The sequence below is a fragment of the Spinacia oleracea genome, chromosome 4 (genome assembly GCF_020520425.1).
Source record: "Spinacia oleracea cultivar Varoflay chromosome 4, BTI_SOV_V1, whole genome shotgun sequence".
Taxonomy (NCBI): Eukaryota; Viridiplantae; Streptophyta; class Magnoliopsida; order Caryophyllales; family Amaranthaceae; genus Spinacia; species Spinacia oleracea.
In genome coordinates this window covers 60179014-60202146 of record NC_079490.1, presented here as the reverse complement: position 1 = coordinate 60202146, position 23133 = coordinate 60179014, and the positions used below count along the sequence as shown (strand labels likewise).

Sequence of the window (23133 nt, the reverse complement as noted above, 5' to 3'; positions counted from 1 at the left end):
TTCAGGAGAAGGGACATGACTACCCAAGGGATTGCCGATGTGGTTAGGCAACTAGCTGAAGTAGTGCAGAACTTAGCACATAATAGAAATAATCAAGGACATGATCCAGCTGGTGAAATGTTTAAGAAGGTGGCCCAGAGTAAACCTCCTTTGTACCAAGGGGAAGTAGACCCCTCTGTACTTGAGAACTGGCTAAGAGAGTTCAATAAGCTTATACTAGCTGTGAATTGCCTAGAAGGCCTTAGGGTTAATAGTGTTGTGTATTACCTTAGGGGAGATGCTAATTTGTGGTGGCAAAGGTGTGAGAATGCTTTGAGAGCTGGTTTTGGATGGGAATCATTCAAAGTTGCCTTGAGAAACAAGTTTTATCCACCGTATCTGAAAAAGCAGAAAGCCCAAGAGTTCATCGAGCTGAGGATGGAAGCAATGTCTGTAACTGAATACTATTCCAAGTTCATAGAACTATCTAGGTTTGCACCTGAAGTGGTGGCAACGGAGGAGTTAGAGCTCAAAGATTTGAGAGTGGATTAACTATGGATTTGCAAATGATGCTTGCTAGAGAGACCTTTACCTCTCTTGACACCATGTACGGGAAAGCTGCCCATTTGTATGGTCTGCAGCAAAGAAGGAATGGAGTTGGTGAAAAGAGGAAAGATGTTGGTAACCAAAATCAAGGTGGTGGCCAACAAAATCAGGGAAACTTTAAGAAGAACAAAGGAAATAATCACTTCCAGTTTAAGGGAAATCATGGTGGAAACAGAAACAATTTCCACAACAACAATGGGAATAAGAACCAGTCTGCAGGGAATGGAACGAGAGTCTATGAGTGTAGACGTTGCCATAATGATTACACATGCCAGGACTGTAATAGAAACCCAGTTGTTTGTAGGTTCTGTGAGAAACTAGGCCATAGAGAATTTGAGTGTTGGGCCAAGAATGGGAAGGCCAACCAAGGCAATTGCCAGAACAACAACCGGAATAACCAGGACCGGAATGGAGGAAATAATGGTGGAAACCAAAAGGGCTACCAAAATGGTAACAACGGCAATAATGGCTAGAGTAATGGAAAGTATGGGGGAAACTATCAGCAGAATGGGAACCGAAACACCAATGGAAATGCCAATGGAGGTGGCTATAACAAAGGAGTTGCCCAAGGAAAGCTAAATGTAATCACTAGGCAGGAAGCTGAAACCTCGTCTGACGTCATAGCTAGTACTTTTTCTATTAACTCTATTTTAGTTAAAGTACTATTTGATTCTGGTGCGACTTATTCGTTTGTATCGAAGGGTATCTTAGAGAAGTTAAAGTTGAAGAACCCGAGGGAATTGAAGTACCCATAGTGATACCAACCGGTGATATTGTGAAGTGTACTAAGATCCATAGAGATGTACCTTTGACCATAGCCAAGACCATATTCTTGTCTAGCCTAATCGAGTTTGAGTTAGGAGATTTAGACGTAATTTTGGAAATGGATTGGTTGGCAATGTTCAAAGCCAAGATTGATTGTGAGAAGCAGAAGATTCACTTGAAGTCTAACTTAGGAAAGGTAGTATCCTATCATCATCTTGGGAAACCTAGAAATGTAGGAATCATCATGGCAATGGAACTCGTGAAGCTAGTCAGTAAAGGGAACCTTGTTTTCTTATGTAATGTGAGAGACTTAGAGCATGTGATGAAAGAGAAACCAGAGGACATTGCAGTGGTAAATGAGTTCTTGGACGTGTTTCCGGAAGATATCCCGGGATTGCCGTCCAATCGACCTATTGACTTTACCGTAGACCTAATACCCGGAACTGCACCTATCTTGAAAGCCCCATATCGGATGGCTCCAGTAGAAGTGAGTGAATTGAAAGGTTAACTAGAAGAATTTCTAGAGAAAGGTTATATTAGACCAAGTGCATCGCCTTTGGGAGCGCCAGTCTTGTTTGTGAAGAAGAAGGACGGAAGCATGAGACTCTGTATAGACTACAGGGACCTCAATAAAGTCACAATCAAGAATAAGTATCCTTTGCCTGGGATAGATGATCTGTTTGACCAATTGAAAGGAGCAGGAATCTTTTAAAAGATCGATTTGAAGTCAGGATATCATCAGTTGAGAATCACAGAGCACGATATACTAAAGACTGCATTTAGGACTAGATACGGTCATTATGAGTTCACAGTTTTGCCTTTTGGATTAACCAATGCGCCTGCAATTTTTATGGACTTAATGAACCGAGTATTCCATGTATTCTTGGACAAGTTTGTAGTGGTTTTCATAGATGACATTCTGGTATACTCCAAGAGTGAGGAGGATCATGCTAAACACTTAAGGTCAGTGTTGAGTACCTTGAGAGACAACCAGTTGTACGCCAAATTCTCGAAGTGTGTGGCTGGAGAAAGTTGCGTTTTAGGAAATTTTGTGTCTAAAGGAGTTGCAGTGGATCCTACAAAGACAAAAGCTGTTAGTGAGTGGCCTACACCTAAGAGTGTCACCGATATTCGAAGTTTTCTTGGTTTAGCGGGTTATTATAGACACTTTGTGCAAGATTTTTCTAGAATCGGCAAACCAATGACAACCTTGATGAAGAAGGAAGCGAAGTTTGAGTGGAATGACCAGTGTGAAGAGGCATTCCAAGCTTTGAAGATGCAATTGACAACCGCGCCGGTGTTAACCTTACCAGATGAGAATGGTACCTATGATGTGTACAGTGATGCCTCTAAGAATGGCTTAGGGTGCGTATTGATGCAAAACGGGAAGGTGATTGCGTATGCATCAAGGCAGTTGAAACCGTATGAATCCAATTACCCTACCCATGACTTAGAACTAGCCGCCATAGTATTTGCATTAAAGATAAGGAGACATTATCTGTATGGTGTGAAATGTAGGATATTCACGGATCATAAGAGTTTGAAATACATTTTCACACAGAAGGATTTGAATAAGCGCCAAAAAAGGTGGTTGGAATTGATAAAAGATTATGATCTGGATATTCAATACCATGAGGGAAAAGCCAATGTAGTCGCAGATGCCTTGAGCGGGAAATCAAGTCATAGTGTGAATGCGTTAGTAGTTGCTAACGAGCTGTGCAAGGACATGCAACGATTGAATCTAGAGATAGTAAATGGAGAATGTCTTGAAGGAATGATGAATGCCTTAACTATCCAACCGTCTGTATTTGATGAAATCAGGGAGAATCATGCTGGAGATGTTAAGCTAGAGCGAATCAAGGAAAAGATTTCGCAAGGAAAACTGATGGATTTTAAGATCCACGACGATGGATGTTTGAGGTACAAAGGACGATGGTGCGTGGCTCAAAAGTGTAGTGAAATAAAGGAAAAGTTGATGAGAGAAGGTTACAATACACCATATTCTGTTCACCCGGGTGGTGATAAGTTGTATAAGTATCCGAAGAAGGTCTATTGCTGGCCAAGAATGAAGAACGAAGTGGCTGAATTTGTGGTAAGATGCTTGACTTGTCAGAAGGTTAATATTGAGCGTAGGAGACCTCAGGGAAAGGTCCAACCCTTAGAAATTCCGAGTTGGAAATGGGACTGTATCTCAATGGACTTCATCACTTGTTAACCGAAGTCGAAAAGTGGAAATGACGCAATTTGGGTGGTAGTGGATAGGTTGGTTATGTCGACAGTGTTCATACCAATGAAAGAAACATGGAAAATGGAACAACTTGCCAAAGCCTACATCAAATATGTAGTGAGATTACATGGAGTTCCTAAGGATATCGTATCAAATAGGGATTCTAGGTTCCTTTCAAATTTCTGGAAAAGTGTACAGAAGAACTTTGGTACGACATTGAAAATGAGTACAACGTTCCATCCAACCACAGATGGAAAACCGAAAGGACTATCCAAACCCTAGAGGATATTCTAAGAGCTTGTGTGATAGATTTTCAAGGTGGATGGGAAGATAGCCTAGATCTGATTGAGTTTTCATACAATAATAGCTATCATGCCAGTATTGGAATGGCACCATTCGAAGCCTTGTATGGGCGAAAATGCAGAAGTCCCTTATGTTGGAGTGACATCAGTAAAACCGTTGTACTAGGTCCCCAAATGATAAAGGACACAATGAATCAAGTTAGGACTATTCAATCCGAAATCCAAGCCGCGCAAGATCGTCAAAAGAGTTATGCGGACTTGAAACGTAGGGATGAAGAGTTCTAAAAAGGTGACAAAGTGTTACTTAAGGTTTCACATATGAAGGGTGTAATGAGATTTGGGAAGAAAGGAAAGCTAAGCCCAAAATATATAGGCCCATATGAGATCTTAGAAAGGATAGGAAAGGTGGCATATAGATTAGACTTACCCATGGACTTGCATAGAGTGCACAATGTGTTCCATGTATCTCAGTTGAGAAAGTATGTCCCGGACAAGTCGCATGTACTGCAACCGGAGACCATAGAGTTAGACCAAAGTTTGACATTTGAGGAAAGACCTGTCAAAATCCTCGATAGCAAAGTGCGTAGTACACGGATTAAGGATGTTAAGATTGTTAAATTGTTATGGTCTAACCAAGAATCTGAGGAAGCTACCTGGGAAGCCGAGGAAGAAATGAGAAAGAAATATCCCGAGCTTTTTCCCGAGGTTAGTTGAGTTACGGGGCCGTAACTCGTTTTCTTTAAGGGGGTAGAGTGCGGTAGAATTTCGCGCTTTTTACCTTATTTACCTAATTTGCCCCTTACGGTATGCCTAATTTAGTGCATTTTAGTGAAGTTTCTCTCTATATTGTCATGTTGAATTACTTAAAGAGTACAACAACTAAAACTTTCTACAAGAAAACGCATTAAAGTCTCATAAAGTCTTAAGTCTAGATTTTTGAATTGTGATTTCCGTGCCCAAGTTTCGGGACGAAACTTCTTTTAAGGAGGGTAGGCTGTAATACCTCGTACTTTCCATAATTTATAAATATATTTTTATTGTATTTATAAAGATTTACGAATTTAATTGCATCTGATGAGAATTAAATGTATTTTATTTTAAATAATTTAATTATTAATTATTTAAGAAAATCGGATTTTTTATTAAATAAATTAAACGAATTTATTTATTCGGGAATTGTTGGGTCGTATTTTGAAAACGAATTTAATTCTAATCTAAGCCCAATCCAATTTCATTGTCAAACCCAACAGGCTTGCAAGGAATTAATTTTAATTAAGCCCGTAAGCAAGCCCAACTCAAAACCCCAAATCCTAGCCCATGAGGGAAGGAAAAGCTATAAATACAACCCTTCCCCTCATTAAATCCCCATATTATATTTCTGAATTCTCTCTCTCTCTCTCTCTCTCTCTCTCTCCTCCTTGCGGCACTTTCTCTCTCCTTCGTCCACCCTTTTCTTCTGCCACAAGCACTACTACAAAATAGGGCTATAGCAACGGCCTAAATGTGTTGGCAAAGATCTATTAAATGTTGCCATAGACCTATAGCAACATTTTATATGGCGTTGCCAATAGGTGGCGCTGCTATAACTCTATGGCAACAGTTATTATGCCTTAGGCAACAACATTATAAAACTGCTGCCATAGTTGTCATTAGCAACGCTTTTCTTAGGCAACAACTTTTAACTTTTGCCAACAGTTTTATTATATCTAAGGCAACAATTATTAAGTTTTAGTAACACTTATTTAGGATTTTAAGCAACAGTTTTAGGGTCTAGGCTAACACTTTTATTATCTAAAGCAACACTACCAACAGTCTATGGCAACGTTTATTGCTTTAATATTGCAACAATTTTGTAGTCTATTGCAACATTTCTTGATACCGCTATTGCGACGCTTTTACATGAGTCTATAGCAACGTTTCTTGATACAACTATTGCGACACCTTTACATGAGCCTATAGCAACGTTTCTTGCCACACCATTGCGACATTTTTATGTGATCTATATATAACAACGTTTCTTGATACAACTATTGCGACACTTTAATGTAACCTTATAGAAACAGTTTCATACGTGTTTATTTAATAGCTCATTTATATGAAAATATTATACCAAATAATCTTACCACTACAAGTAGAAAACATTTATTTCGAATTAAGTTTTACTTATTATTAAAACAAAATATCCATAACAATCATTCTAATAACAAAAATAATTGTTATAATATAAGAACATCAATTAAGAAAACCAATGAATCTCCAAAAAGAACTAATAGTTTAAACATGTAAAATCTATCTAGTATTTAATTTATTGTCCAAATCAGTCCAAAAGAACTTCAATCTGTGCCCTTCATGCCATCCTTTTATCTACTATTCTCCTTCTTACCATCCTGTAAACAGAAAATAATAGTCAATATAATAAGAAAATTAATGCATGTAATTAAAATGAAATAATATGATAAATTCTGCAAAACAACAGCTGAAAACCACAACACAGTTGCACTGAAAGAGACACAAACGAGCAAAGCAGATCAAAACGGAACTGAACAAACAACTGATCAGAACTGAACTGAAAATCAAAGAAGATCAGAACTTAAATGAACAGAAAAACAGAACAGTTATAAATGTTGATTATAATATAGTTGTTGTTGTTGCTGTTGCTGATTGGTTATAATTATGAAGCCTTGAGGACATCTGACCATCTTTTGACAAAAAAAAATCGTTGTCAATTTTTTTTACTACTGGCATTTGCCACGGCTAAAATTATGAAATTTAGCTGTATACATAACATAAGTTTATTTTATAAAATAATTTTCCAATATGGTAAAGTTGGTAATTGCAAACACAAAGTCAAGGGTTCAAAGTTCAAACCTCTATCCCCATTTTGTTTCCCTAGCTTGCGCGTTACGCCATGTGGATCCTAAGCGCATTAGACAGGTATGGTTATTTTCCTCTTTGAAATAGAGCAGGGACGGATGAAGAGAGATAGAGTTAAAACGAAGAGGAGCTGCTCACCCCCATGTCAAAACTCTGGTTCTTCTGATAAGGCTCTTGCCTAAGTCATGATGGATAAAACAACTCATCAAATCTAAAAGATTTGGTGCTACAAAATCATCAAAGAAAGGTATATGATGATTAAAACAGTCCCTGTTTCAGATTCCTAGCCCTTCGTTCCCTTCATTGTCAAAGATAGCCAACCCTACATTAGCAACTTATTCTAGTATTTGGTTACAGTGTCAATTAATCTTTCAGAAATAACTTTGATCATCACTCTAGTTTTATCTTCATTAATAAAAATGAAGCTCTACCTATTATTGCCTCTCTATTGATAAAACCAAAACCAAAGCCTGATCATAGATCTTTGTATCAAACAACACGATTTTGGTGTTTCAACTAAAATAATCTCCTTAGAAATCTCTATTATATAGAGGACTCTTGGTCACTAGAATTTGTCTGTGTCTACTTCAGCTATCAGATCATGTCAATCTGTCAGATACAAAACTCCACTAAGAGCCATTGTTTTAGTAGATTAACTAACTCCATCAATTAAGAGTATCCATGAGAGTCATCTACACACTGTACTTGCATCATCCCATAAATTGTACCCAAATCATCTATGAATGGGTGTATCTATGTTCTTTTTTGGTTTAGTTGTGGAGTCGTATCAATTTATCAGCAGTCATTAGTCTGTCTTGTAGAAACAACCAAGAAATAATATTTGATCTACTCTTTTAATTGGATATGCTACGTATAAGACTCTAGAAACTTATATACTCCCAAAAAAATAAGATTGAAATATTTGATAATTAAAATTATATTGTTTTATTAGTTGCAAAAGATGATTACCACGAGACACAAGAGAAGCTTTCAAATGTTTCGAATCCACAACTTTGGAGAATGGATCCCTGTCAAAATGCAACAAAATATAGATGCCATAAGACTTTGATCAAGATAATAGATTCAAGAAAGGTTATAGAATAAATCCAGCAAGGTTTCATAAAAGTGAGTTATTCACTTACTAATTTACTATCCTTTTCCTCGCAGCAAAAGTGAGGGTGACATTGATAGACTGCTCTACCTTACTAATTTACACCCCTCCAGAAACGTTTAAAAGAAAAAGAAAAAACACACAAGGATTGAGTACATTGATCGAAACAACATTTCACATAATGCTAACATTGCACACAGATAAGAAAGAAGAGGAGCCAAAGTGGCAGGGACTGTAAAGACAAAAAAAGACGTCAGCACATCGAATATGTGTTAATAAACCATTAATCTTACAAATCACATAATTAAGTGGCTGACAGCGCGAATCCTTTAATTAAAAAAATGAACAAGGATTTTTTTGGTAATGGACCAGTCCATGAGCTTGTGTTTCTAATTGAAAGACTGGGCAGCTCAATGAATCGGGAGATGTCAGCGAGTTGGGAATTCCTAACCTGACTTGCCACAAACCTAATATAAGTGCTAAGATCAGGATATCCCGACAGTGGGGAACAAAACTAAAGACAAATAATGCCAAATATCTCAACATAAAACACGACCAAGCATAACTAATTTCATATCAGAAAGTGTAATATGTTAAATATAATCCTTGTTTGAACCTACCTTAGAAACCAATGAACCTGATTCACGTAAGTTATAACTATAGCACCAAGAGCAACTGCTTTCAACCTGGTACCAGGTCCTTCCTAAATAAAGCAATTCGGTGAAGTCCTCTCTGACTGATTATTGCACAATTCCTAAAAGAGCTATAAACTGACTAGGGCACCTAAATCATTATTTCTTAAATAAATCAGTACCAATAGACATCCCAAGAAAAACAATTACTCCAACAAAACCAGCAAACACGCGACCTACCATGCGACAAGACCGAAAAAACATAGACACAAGAGGAAAAGCAAACCAACAAAACCAGTAAAGATTATTACAGATGGAGTTGCAATTAACCGCATGAGTATTGCATCGCATTCAGTTCATATAAAAAGATATTGAAACATAACATAAATGAGGCCATGAAACCAGGACTTTTAGATAATCACAAGTAAACATCTTAGCTTTATAAGAAAAATTAGCCACCAAACTTTAGCTGGACTCACACAGAAAACTACCTCCAAGAAGCTCTACTTGTCCAACCAAAAAAAAAGCAATTGTAGTTTTAGTTAGGAAGATATAATGTGTGAACTACTTCTGTAAAACTAATGGTTTCTTACTTTAACTTTGTCCTGCTATATGTGAGTTAATGATTCAAACCTTATCCACGTACTTTCTGAATTTTCTTGTACTTGTCCAATAAAATGAAATCCTTTAATGAAAGTGGACTTCGTATTATAAATGTCAAAGATAAAGTGATACTGTTTTGGGCAAATTCGACTTAGAGACGAATTTGCTTGATGAAGGTGCTAACAATCGATCGAGCTAGATAATTGAAAATGGTGAGAGCAAGATGTAATAGCATAGGATAATCGTAGGTTTATTGCTTGAAAATCATGTATGTAAACTAGACAAGACTAAGCCATTTAATAGGCATTTACAACAAGAATGTAACGTTTATGGAATAATTGCTCATAATTAGATAATAAATACGTAATGAAGGCCGGCTTCATCAAGGGTTTGTAACATCCGTTTTGAGCCCAGCAGTTGGGAATACCGTTCGAATAATGCCACCTTGCGCCTTGTTGGCAGCCACGTAAGCAATGCTTGCCACGTATGCCCATGTCACCAAGAGGGTAGTTTTCCGCCTAACAATTGTCCCCAAACCCATTTTGAATTTATTCTGGGAAGTTCAAAAAAGGAGAAATGGGTTTCGCGGAAGGAAAAAACGGAAACCGCCTCTTAACCTCCCCAACATTGACGGCGTCAAGATCATGATGACTTTTGCCTTGGAGACGCCAACCGTCTATCTGCGCCAATAAATAGGACTGCGCTTCCAACCATCCGCAATCACTTCTGCAATCTCTCTCTTCTCTTTCCCAGAAAAAACGATCGGCGCTCTTTCTCTCTCCTTTTTCCAGGTAACTGCTCGGCTTCCATCTTCTTCTCTTCTTCTTTCTTTCTTTGATTCCTTCTATGTCGCAACGAATGGGGACGAAATCCACCCGTGCGAAGAACAAGAGAGTGGTGGTGGAGTGCGATCTGACTGAGGGGCCGATTTTAAGCCCTACCCACATTGTGGACAGAAAGAATGCTCGGCCGGCCACTTGGGGGAAGCAGGATGTGGAGTCGCTCAGGGAGGAGTGCGGTTTTCCTCTGTCGGCGGTAATTCGTTTGCCGTAGCCCGACGAACGGGCCGATTGGGTATCGGACGACTTGGTGTGCTTCTATGAGGATCCCTTCAGAATTGGGTATACTTATCCCTTCTCGCCACTGGTGCAAGGAGTTCTAAGGGCGCTGGCTGTGCCGCCGGCGCAACTGATGCCGCAGGTCTGTAGGGTGATGCACCTGGTCGACCATCTAGCCGGCAAACTGGACATGGAGTTCCGGGTTGAGGACCTTGTGTATACCTACAAGGTCCAAAATTATGGGGCTGGTAGGTACTTGCTACATGTCAAGGACGACAGGGAGGCTCTTCTTGGTGCGGACAAGTCGAACGACCGCGGGTGGATGGGTCGGTTCTTTTTTGTGGAGTTGGCTAGTTTAGGGCCCGACTCCGACTTCTTGACGGGGGAGTGGATGGCTAGAGGTATTTTGTTTGTTTTTGGTGTTTTTTGGGCTTGTTGATTTGACTTTGTCTCACTTTTGTGTTTTTGTAGGTGCATCCTTCGACACAGTTGGTGTTAGTGCCGAAGCCATAGAAAAGACTGATGTGCTGTTGGGGGTCCCTCTAAAGGACAGAGCTTTCATCGGCCTCAAGTTCGAACGCGAGGAGCCTTCTCAAGAAGAAGAAGTTTCTGAACCTGTGAACATGTCGACATCAACAGGTAAACATGGATTAGGGTTAGTTTACATTCTGTCTGGGTTCGTCGCCCTTTTCAATACAAAATACAATTTGCAACTGCTGTGACGAGACTGAGTCGTCAAATAAATGCTATCAACAGGTACTGGCCCGTCGACACGCTCTGGCAAGGCCCCATCTGCGGATGCATTGCTGAGGAAGAGGTTGGAGTCACTGGGAAGTGTGTCTCGAGCCAAACCCATCACTGTGTTGTCACCACCGAGGCCGCCAAAGGCTTCAACTGACACCACGGTGACGGAGGAGACCAGCTCGCTTCTGCCTGCTGAGAAAAAGCTGCCGCCTCCATCTCGGAAGAGGAAGCTTGCAGTGGAGTTCCCTGACGACTACGGGTCGGCAGATGTGCCACGGGTTCAGCTTTGGCCTGAAGTCGATCGTCTCTGGATGCCGTCAAGCCGGGAGCGCCAGGAGTCTTTGTCCCCAGTAGCTGCAACTGTCGAGAGCGTCTCGGATGCATGGAGGGTATGTGTTTGCTTTTTCTTTTTAATTTCTTCGCCCCTGCCATCCTCATCTCGTCACTTTCTACACTTTAAATAATTTGCTTTCACACAGGCCCTGCAATCTTCTCTAGCCACACGTCATCATGTCATCATGTTAGAAGATCAAATAGTAAAACTAAAAAATGACATGAAGAAGGCAAAGCAGGAGGCTGGTCGTCTTGGCGATGTGGCCAAGGAGGCGACAGCAAGGGCTGAGGCGCTGCAGGTGAGTCAAGAGAAGGGGGCTGCTGAGGTCGCACAGTTGAATGCTGAGAAGGAGTCGCTGGTTGCTGAGGTCGACGAGCTGAAGACGTCTCTCTCCAAAGTCAAGGCGAGGATTTACGAGTGTGCTGGTTACTACACTTGGAAAACGAAGGCCGAGATGATGGAGGAGTTCAAGGCGGGCAAACATGTGAACAAGACTCCTGACGAAGACATTTCTCAGTTCAACACTGCATTCCCCGAAGACTATATCCCCCCTGGTGCCGTTAGCGATGAAGAAGACGTCGAGGAGGGTGCAACTGCAACCAGCCCCGATGTCGAGACGATGGCGGCACCAGGCGATGGCGAACAAGGGGAGAATGCAGGCCCAGCAGATCATCAGGAGTAGTTCTGTCCCCCCTCCTTAAAAAATTTAAATTTGAATGTTGTGTTTGTTAAACAATGGTTTTTTAAACAATGTTTTGTGTGTTCGGCCTTTGGGAAGGTCGAAAAGATATTTGTGGTTGTGTTTCGCCTTGAAGGCGGCAGTCTTTTGAATGTTTTTGGGCTTGTCCAAGGGGGCAAGTCATGTAAATATTTGTGGTTTGTGAATTCTGTGGTGCTTGCTTTGTTTTTGGAAAAATGTGTTTGGTTTGGTGTTTGTTTTGCAGGTTGGGCACATACCTCGAGTTCGACTTTGGTGACGCCTCCAGCCTGTCAAAGGGGAACCTGCAAGAAATGTATGCTGTAGAAAAAAAGTAGATCTGTATTCCATTATGTATGTAGTGTACATTGTAGTGTACCAGGCGTTTTTGTAATGGCCTAAATTGTGTTTTGTAATTTCTAAGATTTGTAATATGTAATGTATACAAGCATTTTTGAATAAAAGAACACTGTTTTCCTTTCACTTCGTGTTTCTAAACATGCGTGCACAATTTCGACTTTTGGTTTCATGTATGTTGTGTTGTACACTTTGCTTCATCTGTTGTCTCCTTGTCGAATTCGTCACCATGTGGGCACCATACTGTCAACACAACACCGATGCTTAAGTCAGTATGGAGCAACATAAAAATGAGAGGAAATTACGACAAGGAGAAAAAAAGAAAGAAAGAGTTCAAGGAGAAATACGAGACGAAGTCGAGTCGAGTCTTTATGTTCGTTATTCCTCCTAAGTGTATACTTATGATGTCGCCACGGTGTTGTCTGCAAAACAAGACGATGGCGTGAGGGTTGGCCGTTGGTGGAGCCAACGGCCCTCCGATGCCTAAGTCAGTAGTGGTGATAACATACAAAAAAGGAAAAAAGATAGAGGAGAGGGACTTAACTTCTGGTTACTTATAAGTGTATATAGTTCGAGATGTTCTCGACTTCGTAATACGTCATGCCCATTCCGTCTCGGGGGTATCGACATAATGGCGATGAATGCTAGAGTACCTGTTGTGTTAGAAAAACTTAGAAAGCAAAAGTTATTCGAGTGTTAAGAAATGGTACAGTTTTAGGTGTGTCGCATTCCAACTTCTTGGGATGGGTGTGCCGTCTTTGTCGACTAACTCGTATGCACCATGTCCTGTTCGTCTCACGATCTGGTAGGGACCTTCCCATGTCGGGGTCAACTTGCCGTGTCGAGGATCCTTTTTGTTTGGGAAGACCTTGCGCAGAACCCAATCTCCCTGCTAGAATATCCGAACCCTCACATTCTTGTTGTAGCTGTTCGCGACGGCTTGTTGGTAGGAGGCCATCCTGACCAGTGACGCTTCCCTAAGTTCGTCAACAGTATCGATGTCGTAAGCCAAGACTGAGTCGTTCATTCCTGGTGCCATGAAACTGCTTCTTGCTATGGGGAGTTCGACTTTGGGAGGGATGACTGCCTCGCAACCGAAGACCAAGGAGAAAGGAGCGTGGTTGGTCGCTGTCTTTGGCGTCGTCCTGTCGGCCTAAAGGATCATAGGTAACTCGTCTGCCCATCTTCCTTTGGCGTTATCGAGGCGCTTCTTGAGGTTGTTGATGATGATTTTGTTACTTGACTCGGCTTGGCCATTTTCTTGAGGATATCTTGGTGTTGAGGTGTGCAAGGTGATGTTATACCTACTGCAGAATTCTTTGGTTTTGTTGCTGATGAACTGAGAACCATTGTCGTAGACGATCTCGGAAGGGATACCGAACCGACTAAGGATATTTCGTTTGATGAACGAAATGACTTCAGTATCTCGAACTCGCTTGAAAGCTTCTGCTTCGATCCATTTGGAGAAGTAATCGGTCATTGCCAACATGAAGACGCGTTGTCCTGACGCCTGTGGTAAGGGACCTACTATGTCCATCCCCCATTTCGTGAAGGGCCAAGGGGACAAGATAGGATGGAGTACTTCACAAGGTTGATGAGAGATGGATGCGAACCGCTGGCAGGAGTCGCACTTCTTAGCAAAGGTGATTGCGTCTTTCTTCATGGTGGGCCAGAAATATCCCATGGTAAGGGTTTTGTGGGCTAAGCTTCTTCCTCCGGCGTGGTTTCCACATTCTCCATCATGTATGTTGCGCAATGTCGACTCGATCTCGTCATGATCAAGGCATCTCAGGTACGGTCCTGCAACCGACTTTCTGAACAATACTCCATGGATTAGGATAAATCTGGAGGCTTTCATGCGGAAGGCTTTTTCGTGGGTGACTCCAGGTGGGGTAGTGTTGTGTTTAATCCAGTGTATGTAAGGGTCGCGCCATGAGGGCATTTGAGTAGGTTGAGACTGTTCGGTGATGGGTAGGTTATCTTTGGTGATGGCTGGATACATTAAGTGGACTACGGGGATGGAGGTGAGTTTAGGTTTAATGTTTGAGCCAAGGTTGGCTAAGGCGTCAGCCTGGGTGTTTTGGTCTCTTGGTATTTGTTGTAAGGTGCATGAGTCGAACTTGTTCACGAGCCTTTTTGCTATTTCCAAGTGGGCCTGCATTTTTTAGTCCTTCGCTGCATATGAACCGTTAATCTGGCTGATAATTAATAAAGAATCGCAAGGTACCTCAAGTCGGCGGATATTCATGTCGAGTGCTAATGACAACCCCAAGATCAAAGCTTCGTACTCTGCTTCGTTGTTGGTAGCTTTGAACTCGCAACAGAAAGATTGTACTATGGTGTCCCCTTGTGGCGACTTTAGCACGATGCCGAGGCCTGTCCCCCGTATGTTGGAGGAGCCGTCAGTATGTAGGGTCCATGTTGACGAGGATCCATTGTTGGTCAGTGTGTTGACTTCGTGATCGACTTCGTGTTGGAGGCTCGGGCTGAAGTCAGCCACAAAATCAGCCAGGGCTTGCGACTTGATGGCTGTGCGAGGTTCGTACCGGATGTCGTAACAACCTAATTGTATAGCCCATTTGTACATCCTGCCAGACAACTCGGGTTTCCTCATGATTGACTTCATGGGATAGTTAGTTCTAACAATGATAGGATGACATTCGAAATGAGGACGCAATATAACAGAAGCAACGACAAAGCAAGGACAAGTTTTTCGAGATGAGAGTACCTTGTCTCGGCGCTAAGTAAGGACTTACTGACGTAATAAACAGGTAGCTGCTTTCCGTCTTCTTCCCGTACTAACACTGCACTGATGGTCGACTCTGTAACTGCGAGGTATACTTGTAGCACTTCATTGTTTTTTGGTTTGGACAGTAACGGGGGGTTTGACAGGTATTGCTTGAGTTGCTGCAATGCGGCTTCGTGTCGGTCAGTCCAGCTCAACTTCTCATTCTTCCTGAGGATGTCATAGAACAATTTGCACTTGTCGGACGACCTGGAGATGAAGCGGTTGAGGGCAGCCACTCTGCCTGCTAATTTTTGTACGTCCTTCTGGTTTAGAGGTGATTGTAAGTTGATGATTGCGCGGATCTGATCAGGAATAGCTTCGATGCCTCTTTGAGTAACCATGTAACCTAAAAATTTTCCGGAAGAGACTCCGAACGAACATTTGGTGGGGTTGAGTTTCATGTTGTACTCTCGCAACACGTCGAAGGCTTGCTGAAGATGCGTGATGTGATCCGAGGCTTTCTTGGATTTCACAAGCATGTCGTCGATGTAGACTTTCATTGTGTCGCCCAGCTGTTTTCTGAACATTTTGTTGACTAGGCGCTGATAGGTGGCGCCTGCGTTCCTTAATCTGAACGGCATGACCATGTAACAATAAGTTCCCCGCTCTGTGATGAAGGCGGTTTTCTCTTGATCTTCTGGGTGCATCAGAATTTGGTTGTAGCCACTGAACGCGTCCATGAATGTGAGCATCTCGTGTCCCGCAGTAGCATCAACCATGGCGTCGATGTGGGGTAGGGGAAAAGAATCTTTAGGGCATGCTTTGTAGATGTCGGTGAAATCTATGCACACTCGCCATTTCCCATTCTTCTTCCTGACTACGACGACATTGGCCAACCAGTCTGGATATTTCACCTCCCTGATCTTTCCTGTATCTAGTAGTTGCTGAACTTCATCGTTGATAATTTGGTTGCGTTCTGGAGCGAACTTCCGCCGCTTTTGTTTTACGGGCTTATGTCGGGGGTCGACACTGAGTTTGTGAGTGATGACGTCTGTGCTGATGCCTGGCATATCTTCGTGTGACCATGCGAAGCAATCCGCGTTGGCTTTGAGAAATGTAACGAGCTCCGACCTGATGTCGTCGGGTACATCGCATCCAATAAAGACGACCTGTTCTGGTTTCGCAGGATCCAAGATGATCTCGTCGAGTTGTTCAGATTTAGGTTCTTCGTAGCTCGCTGGTTCGGAGTTGGATATAATAAGGATTTATTTGTGGCCGATGGCTTTAGGGCCGCCTTATAGCATTCTTTGGACTCTTGCTGGTCTCCTTTGATTTCTTGAACCCCCCATCGAGTCGGGAACTTTATGGTTTGGTGATATGTCGAAGGGATGGCCTTCATGTCGTGGATCCACGGCCTGCCCTAAATAATGTTGTAAGATGAAGGGCAATCAATAACACAGAATTTTACCTGTTGGTTGATTCCTTGTGCGTAAACGGGTAGGGTAACTTCTCCGAAGGTGGTTTTTGCCTCGCCACTGAACCCTATTAGCACGGTGGATTTTTTGACGACATCTGTGTCTGGGTTGATCCCCATCTCCTTGAGGGCGTCGAGCATCATCACGTTAGTTGAGCTGCCATTGTTGATGAGGACTCGTTTGATCATGCAGTTTCCAACAGGAATAGATATCACCAAGCCGTCATGATGTTTGTTCGAGATGTCCCCTGCATCAGATTCATCAAAAGATATAGGGGTTAGGTATTTGGCGGCTACAGCTCGGACTGGTCTGTCTATCTCATTTTCTCGGGCGTGTCTCTTCGCTGCAGAATAAGTTAAACCACAAATGTCAGAACCTCCAGCAATGAAATTCACAGTTTTAGTATGAGGGGGAGGTGAAGGAGGTCGAGATGGAGAGTTAGAGTTGTCTTTGTTGACAATGCCACGAGCTTTATCTGACATGACGTCCTTGAGGTAACCATTTTTCAGCAGGTAGGCTACTTCTCTCCTCAACGCGACGCAGGCGTTGGTTGTGTGACCGATGTCGACATGGAAATCACACCATTTGGAGGGATCCTTCTTCGACTCGGGTTTGCTAGACTTCGGCGGCCATTGCACTGCTTTCCCCATCTTCGAGAGGTGGTTCATCAGACCTACAGTGTCAACACATAAAGAATATTCGTTAATTTTTGGAGGTAGATCCGGGCTGCTCTTCCAGTCGGAGTCGTCGTCTTCCTCCACCACTGCTACATGTTGAGGTCGGGAATAAGGAGCAGGGCGGTCGTTGGTCCTCTTGGGGTAGGGCAACCGTCTTTCTGTCTTTGAGTAGTCATTGCCCCCTTTCCGAGAATGGAGAGTTTCTTCCAACCTAACTTGGGCCATTGCTTTGGCTTGAGCATCTTCGAACGTCTTGCAGGGGTATTTGATTAAATCCCTCCAGAGGTCGGTTTCGCCATATAATCCCTGTCTGAACGCTTCGATGGCTGTCGGAACATCACATTCAGGAACGGTCACCTTCTCCCTGATGAACCGGGCTATATAATCCTTCAGGGGTTCGTCAGGACGCTGGATTACTCGGTATATGTCGCTTGTCTGCTTCTCTAGACATCTGCTGCTGGCGAACTGTTGGTTGAACATGTTGTCGAGGTGGGAAAAAGAGGTAATGCATCCATTTGGCAGGCTAGTCAACCACTTCAAGGCGGGCCCAACCAATGTCGAACCGAACCCTTTGCAAAGGTTGGCTTTTCTCATGTGTTTGGGGACTGGGATGGTCATCATCCGCTGTTTGTAGGTCAAGATATGTTCTCTTGGGTCGGTTGTCCCGTCGTACATGGGAATGTTGGGTGGGCTAAATCGTTTCGGGATGTCTATTGCATCAATGGGATCAGCATATGGGGAGTCGGCATAACTGTCTAGGCTAGCTTCTTTGATTGGTGTTGGTACACCAGGAATTTTGTTTATCATGGTCATGATTTGTTGGAGTTGGTGATTAGTGTTCTCACAGATGCTGTTGAGCACCGGGACGAGGGGGCTAAACGTTTCGGGAAGGCTGGCTTGGAGATGTTGATAATAGGTACTCTGTGGGTGTACGCCATGAGGTTAGTGAGGAGTGAACTGCGGCACCACTTGTTGCATGTAAGGGGGCGTTCCTTGAGTAGCGTGGGTACCTGCAACATAAGGGAAAGGAGTTACGAAACCGTGACTAACCGGAGCGACTGACCTGTTAAGAGGAGTGTATGGAGAATAGTTTCGAGAAGAGTCAGGTCGCATTAGGGCATTGGGAAATGCTGCTTGCTGCGCCTGGCTCGCCAAAGGAATCATCATCAACTGGGGAGGTGCCCCTGGCGCCGAAGTGACCAGGTTAACAACAGGTTGGACGACTTGCTGAGAGAAGAGTTGATCCCATGGCATTTGAATTGCTGGCGTTGATCCTTGCGCCGGGAGCGTAACAGGCAGGGGCATTGACATGGTCACCATTGGGGGAGGCAACGGACGAGACACCGGAGCGGAGGCGGGGGCCGTCGCCATGGTGGATGTCGTCATGCCGACCTGAGGTGGGGTTACCCGGGCAGCCATCGAGGTGACAACTGTTGCCGATGTACCTGCAGAGGATGGTTGAGTTGGAGGCGGGGGAAGCCAACTCGGGTTAGAACGGGGTTGATTCGGTAATGGATCGAATTCGCGGGGATCTGCTGGAGAACGGGACCCCCAGGTTCGCCAAAGGGTACATGGAGGGGGTGATCTGGAGCTGCGTCAAGATCCAAGCGGCGGTTTAACCCGGAGATGTCTCGTCGGTACTGGAACCTGGATCCGGTGGCGATGGAGGCGGTGGACCTCACTTGAGAGTGAAACGCTTCGTTCTCCTTTTGGAGGATGTTGATGCGCTGCTCCATGGCTTCGAAGCGACGAGTGATATCATTGGATGAGCTAGCATTCCCAGACATGGTGATCGGAATGGTATTATCGAGCTGCTTTTGGTTGTCAGCCCCACGGTGGGCGCCAAATTGTTTTGGACAAATTCGACTTAGAGACGAACTTGCCTTGATAAAGGTGCTAACAATCGATCGAGCTAGATAATTGAAAATGGTGAGAGCAAGATGTAATAGCATAGGATAATCGTAGGTTTATTGCTTGAAAATCATGTATGTAAACTAGACAAGACTAAGCCATTTTATAGGCATTTACAACAAGAATGTAACGTTTATGGAATAATTGCTCATAATTAGATAATAAATACGTAATGAAGGCCGGCTTCATCAAGGGTTTGTAACGTCCGTTTTGAGCCCAGCAGTTGGGAATACCGTTCGAATAATGCCACCTTGCGCCTTGTTGGCAGCCACGTAAGCAATGCTTGCCACGTATTCCCATGTCACCAAGAGGGTATTTTTCCCCCTAACAGATACCTACACATTCTTTCTCCCCCTCTTAATCTTTAGTTTTTCACATCACATTTATAAAACAATACTTCGTATATTATACGTATACAATCACATAATCGTCTACTAATAGAAAAACATCTGTCCAACAACCATGATCGAAAACATTCTTTGTTCAGTCATGTTTATAAGTTCTACACTTAGTTAATACACACAAAAATGTAAGAATGAAGAATCGATCATATAACTTTATGCTTTCATCATAGTACCCATCTTCAGAGATATCACTAATCCTGACCCATATAATTCGTATAGCTAGTGAAACACACGTCAATTTTCAAATTGAAAGGAAAAATAATCAAAATTTAAATTTTAGAACTAGAGAAAATTGTCAGAAATTGAGTAGACCTATTTAAGAAGTGATGAAATTATGAAAAGACAACACCATTGTTACAAACTGAACCACAAAATCAGATTTTCAATCTCCAAAATCAATAAGAAATTATGAGCATCCATCATATTAAAGTCGTAAACAACCTTAATTACCTATTCATAATCTAAATAATTCTAACATGCATTTTAAAAGAAAATGAAATCTAAGATTATAATGCATAAATTGAATTAAAATGGGTGAACTTGAAAGAGAAGTGGAAAAATTAGAAAAATGTAAATGTTAAGAAATATAGAAAAGTCACCCTTGTTGGAGATAAGTCTACGTCGCGTTGACCAGTTTACCTAGTTAATATTTGTTTTATCTTACTGATTTTTTAAGTTGTTACTTTAGATAATTATTCCCTTGTATTTATCCCTTGTTATTAGGAAACTAACTATAGTGTATTTATCTCTTAGAGGGTTGCTTCCCTTAGTAAGCCTATTAAAAGGCATTTGAATAACTTAGTACGGACAACCCTAGTCTCATGTGCGCTTTCCATCTCACCCAGCCTAGCCCCCACACCCCCGCCTCATTGCAGCCAACCTTGTGTCACCCCCGCTCCCCAATAAAAAGGAAAAGAAAAGAAAAAGGTGAAACTAATAATAAACTGATAATAAACAACAGAGTAACAAATAATAAAATGAACTGATAATAAACTGTTCTGAAGTAGCAGAGTAAATGGAGGTTACTACTATAAATTAACATGTCGTAGACATCAAATAAGAAAATTACAAGGAAGAAGATGGGTGATTTTGATTAATAAGCTGGAATATACAGAAAATGTACCCAGTATTCAAGCTTTCGAGAGGCTTGATTCTCTCCCAAGTGAACACTTAAAACCTCAATACAAATTTATGTATATCCAACATCACATTCCCTCCCAAACATGCTCTCTACATGGGTCAAATTTACAAAACACTTTACCATATATTTCCATATTATGAAGTTGAAAACGAGTAGTAGGTAGTACAACAACACAGAATAGAGCAGCAGTAGCAGCAGAAACGAGAAAAAAAACCAACAACAGTATAGCGTAGTAGAATAGCACAAAGCAGCAGAATAGCACAAAGCAGCAGAAACGAGAAAAAAATAACCCAACAACAGTATAGAAATAGTATAGAACGGAGCAGTGAATTAAAACTCCACATCATCACCAAACAACCAACTGATCCAGACAACAAAAGAAAGGAAGCTGTGGCAGAATAACTGAACTTTTAATAAATAAGCCGAAATAACCCATTGGAATCAACAAATACACGCATGAATACAATCAACCAAATTCCCAAATCAACCATATTCCCCAATCAACCAAATTCCCCAATTAACCGAATTCCCCAATTAAGAACCCTAATTTAGAACTCAAAACAACATAGAAAAATTCCATCAAAATCGGATTAAAACTTAAACAGAAAAATTGTGAAATTTAAGCCCAAATTTGAAGAGATGCAAACTGACGTGGTTCTTCTCGCCAATTCAGAACTAGATTTTGCCGCTTTCTATATCTTCAATCTAGAACCGCAATAGCCAATTCCGAAACGTCAATCTACAATCGCCTGTTGCTTCAAGGAACGATGATGGAAGATAAAAGACAACGACGAGGAGGGCGAAAGAGAAAAAGAACGCAGAGGCCTCTAAGGGTTTTGGCCTTTTGGGTGAACAAAATCGTGAAAAGCAGTGGGGAGCGAAATAAAAAACACCGCTCTACTGAAATTTTTTTAATACACCAATTTCTTATTTTATTTAATTTTTAATTTTTAACATGTTTTAGATGCTTGACAAAAAACCGTTGTAATATCTCATTATAATATTAAAAAACTAAAACTGTTGCAATAAAATAGTCATAATGTATAAGTGTTGCAATAGTTTTTTTATAGCAACGTTTTTCCAAAGTCAAAGTGTACTCAAATTAATAATTATTTAACTGTTGCAATAACTATGATATAGCAACGTCAGGAAAACTGTTATCTAAAAAGGCGTTGCTATAGCCCTATTTTGTAGTAGTGAAGCAAGCACGCCCCTTCGTGCCTTGCTCGCTGCCAGCCCGTGCCTCCCCTGCCTACCTTGTCGTGCCTCACGCACACACCCTCACTCCCTCGCGCGCACCGCGTGCGCTGCTGTTGCGGTTGTCATGCCGAGCGGAGCCCAATGCCCAGCGCCCTCGCGCGAGCTGCTCCTCGTGTGATCTGCTCACGAGCGCTGTGAGAACCCTGTCGTGCTCGTGATGCTGCAGTTGCTTTGCGTCGCTGCCACACACGCAACACAAACTGTTGTTGTGTGTGTGTGTGTGTGTTGTTGTTGTTAATCAAACTCCGTATACTTCTTACCTTGTTCCAAATTCCGTTTTAAATTATTTAATTACGATTATTTAATTGTTTTGGATTATTTAAATTGATGGGAACGGTTATGAACACCGTGTTTTAATGTTTTCGTGTTTTAATTGATGGGATTGATTTTTAATCATAAGAAGTTTAATTTTCAGATTTAATGATTAAATAAAGTGTCAATTTTTAAGGTCAAAACATGGTTTTCTTAATGACCTATTGATAGGATTTTAATTTCAATTGTTCAAGCGATTGATTCACATAATTTAATGACGATTTAAATTATGGAAATCAACTTAAATTTTCAGATTTATTATAAAGCTTAAAGTGTTGATTTTTAATGATTTTAAGGCCAAAAAGTCAATGTTTTTATGGTAGGACTTGAGTTGACTATTTGAGACTATTAAATTAAGGAATAACGATTAATTTCCAAATAAACCAAAGGTTTTAGATTCTTAAATAGTTGCTGGAAATTTAGTAAACATGGATAATAATTAAGTTTCTCCTTTGTGTTTATAGGAGTTGATTTCTAACTTGAGTCGTGATTCGCACAGTGGCCCCCGTACTTAGGTATTCCAGGTACGTACATGACTAGGGTGACCAACTATCCCATGAGGACTTTATGATGTGTGTTGATTGTGAATCATGTGAACTTAAGTGTAGAGAATTCATGTTTGATGTGTGAACAAGCATGTTGAGAATTATTATTGAATCTATGTATTCTACGTGAATGAGCATGCTATGGATTAATTAATGCTTTATAGATTCTATTGAACTATCATGTTATGGACATTGATAATCGTTGAATTATGTCAAGCATGTTGTTGAAGTTGATATGCATGTAGGATTGTTTCACATACAAGTTATTATTGTAATGCTATTGTACGGGATGTCTAGCATACATTGAGCCTATTGAATATTTCCTCAATGCATCATTTATTCTTCTGCCGTGTAGAATACATTTAAGGAGTGTATGTGAAATGAACTAAGG

At 41.6% G+C, this 23133-nt stretch overlaps 1 protein-coding gene across 14 annotated transcripts; it reads right to left on the bottom strand.

Moving 5' to 3' along the window:
- Positions 1-6011: 6011 nt before the first annotated feature.
- LOC110793350 (uncharacterized) lies at positions 6012-21544 on the bottom strand. 14 transcript variants are annotated; one of them, XR_008931921.1, is made up of 6 exons: positions 21277-21534; positions 8485-8647; positions 7723-7781; positions 6892-6931; positions 6748-6796; positions 6012-6266 (listed from the first exon to the last, which is right to left on the bottom strand). XR_008931921.1 is itself a non-coding variant. In XM_056841284.1 (2 exons), the coding sequence occupies exon 2, from the start codon at positions 17980-17982 to the stop codon at positions 16438-16440; it is 1545 nt and encodes a 514-aa protein (XP_056697262.1). In that variant the 5' UTR covers positions 17983-19415; positions 21277-21544; the 3' UTR covers positions 8654-16437. The 14 variants fall into 14 exon arrangements, 1 of the variants encoding a protein (XP_056697262.1); XR_008931922.1 differs by having other exon boundaries at positions 6748-7051; positions 21277-21535; XR_002534678.2 differs by having other exon boundaries at positions 6748-6931.
- Positions 21545-23133: the final 1589 nt, after the last annotated feature.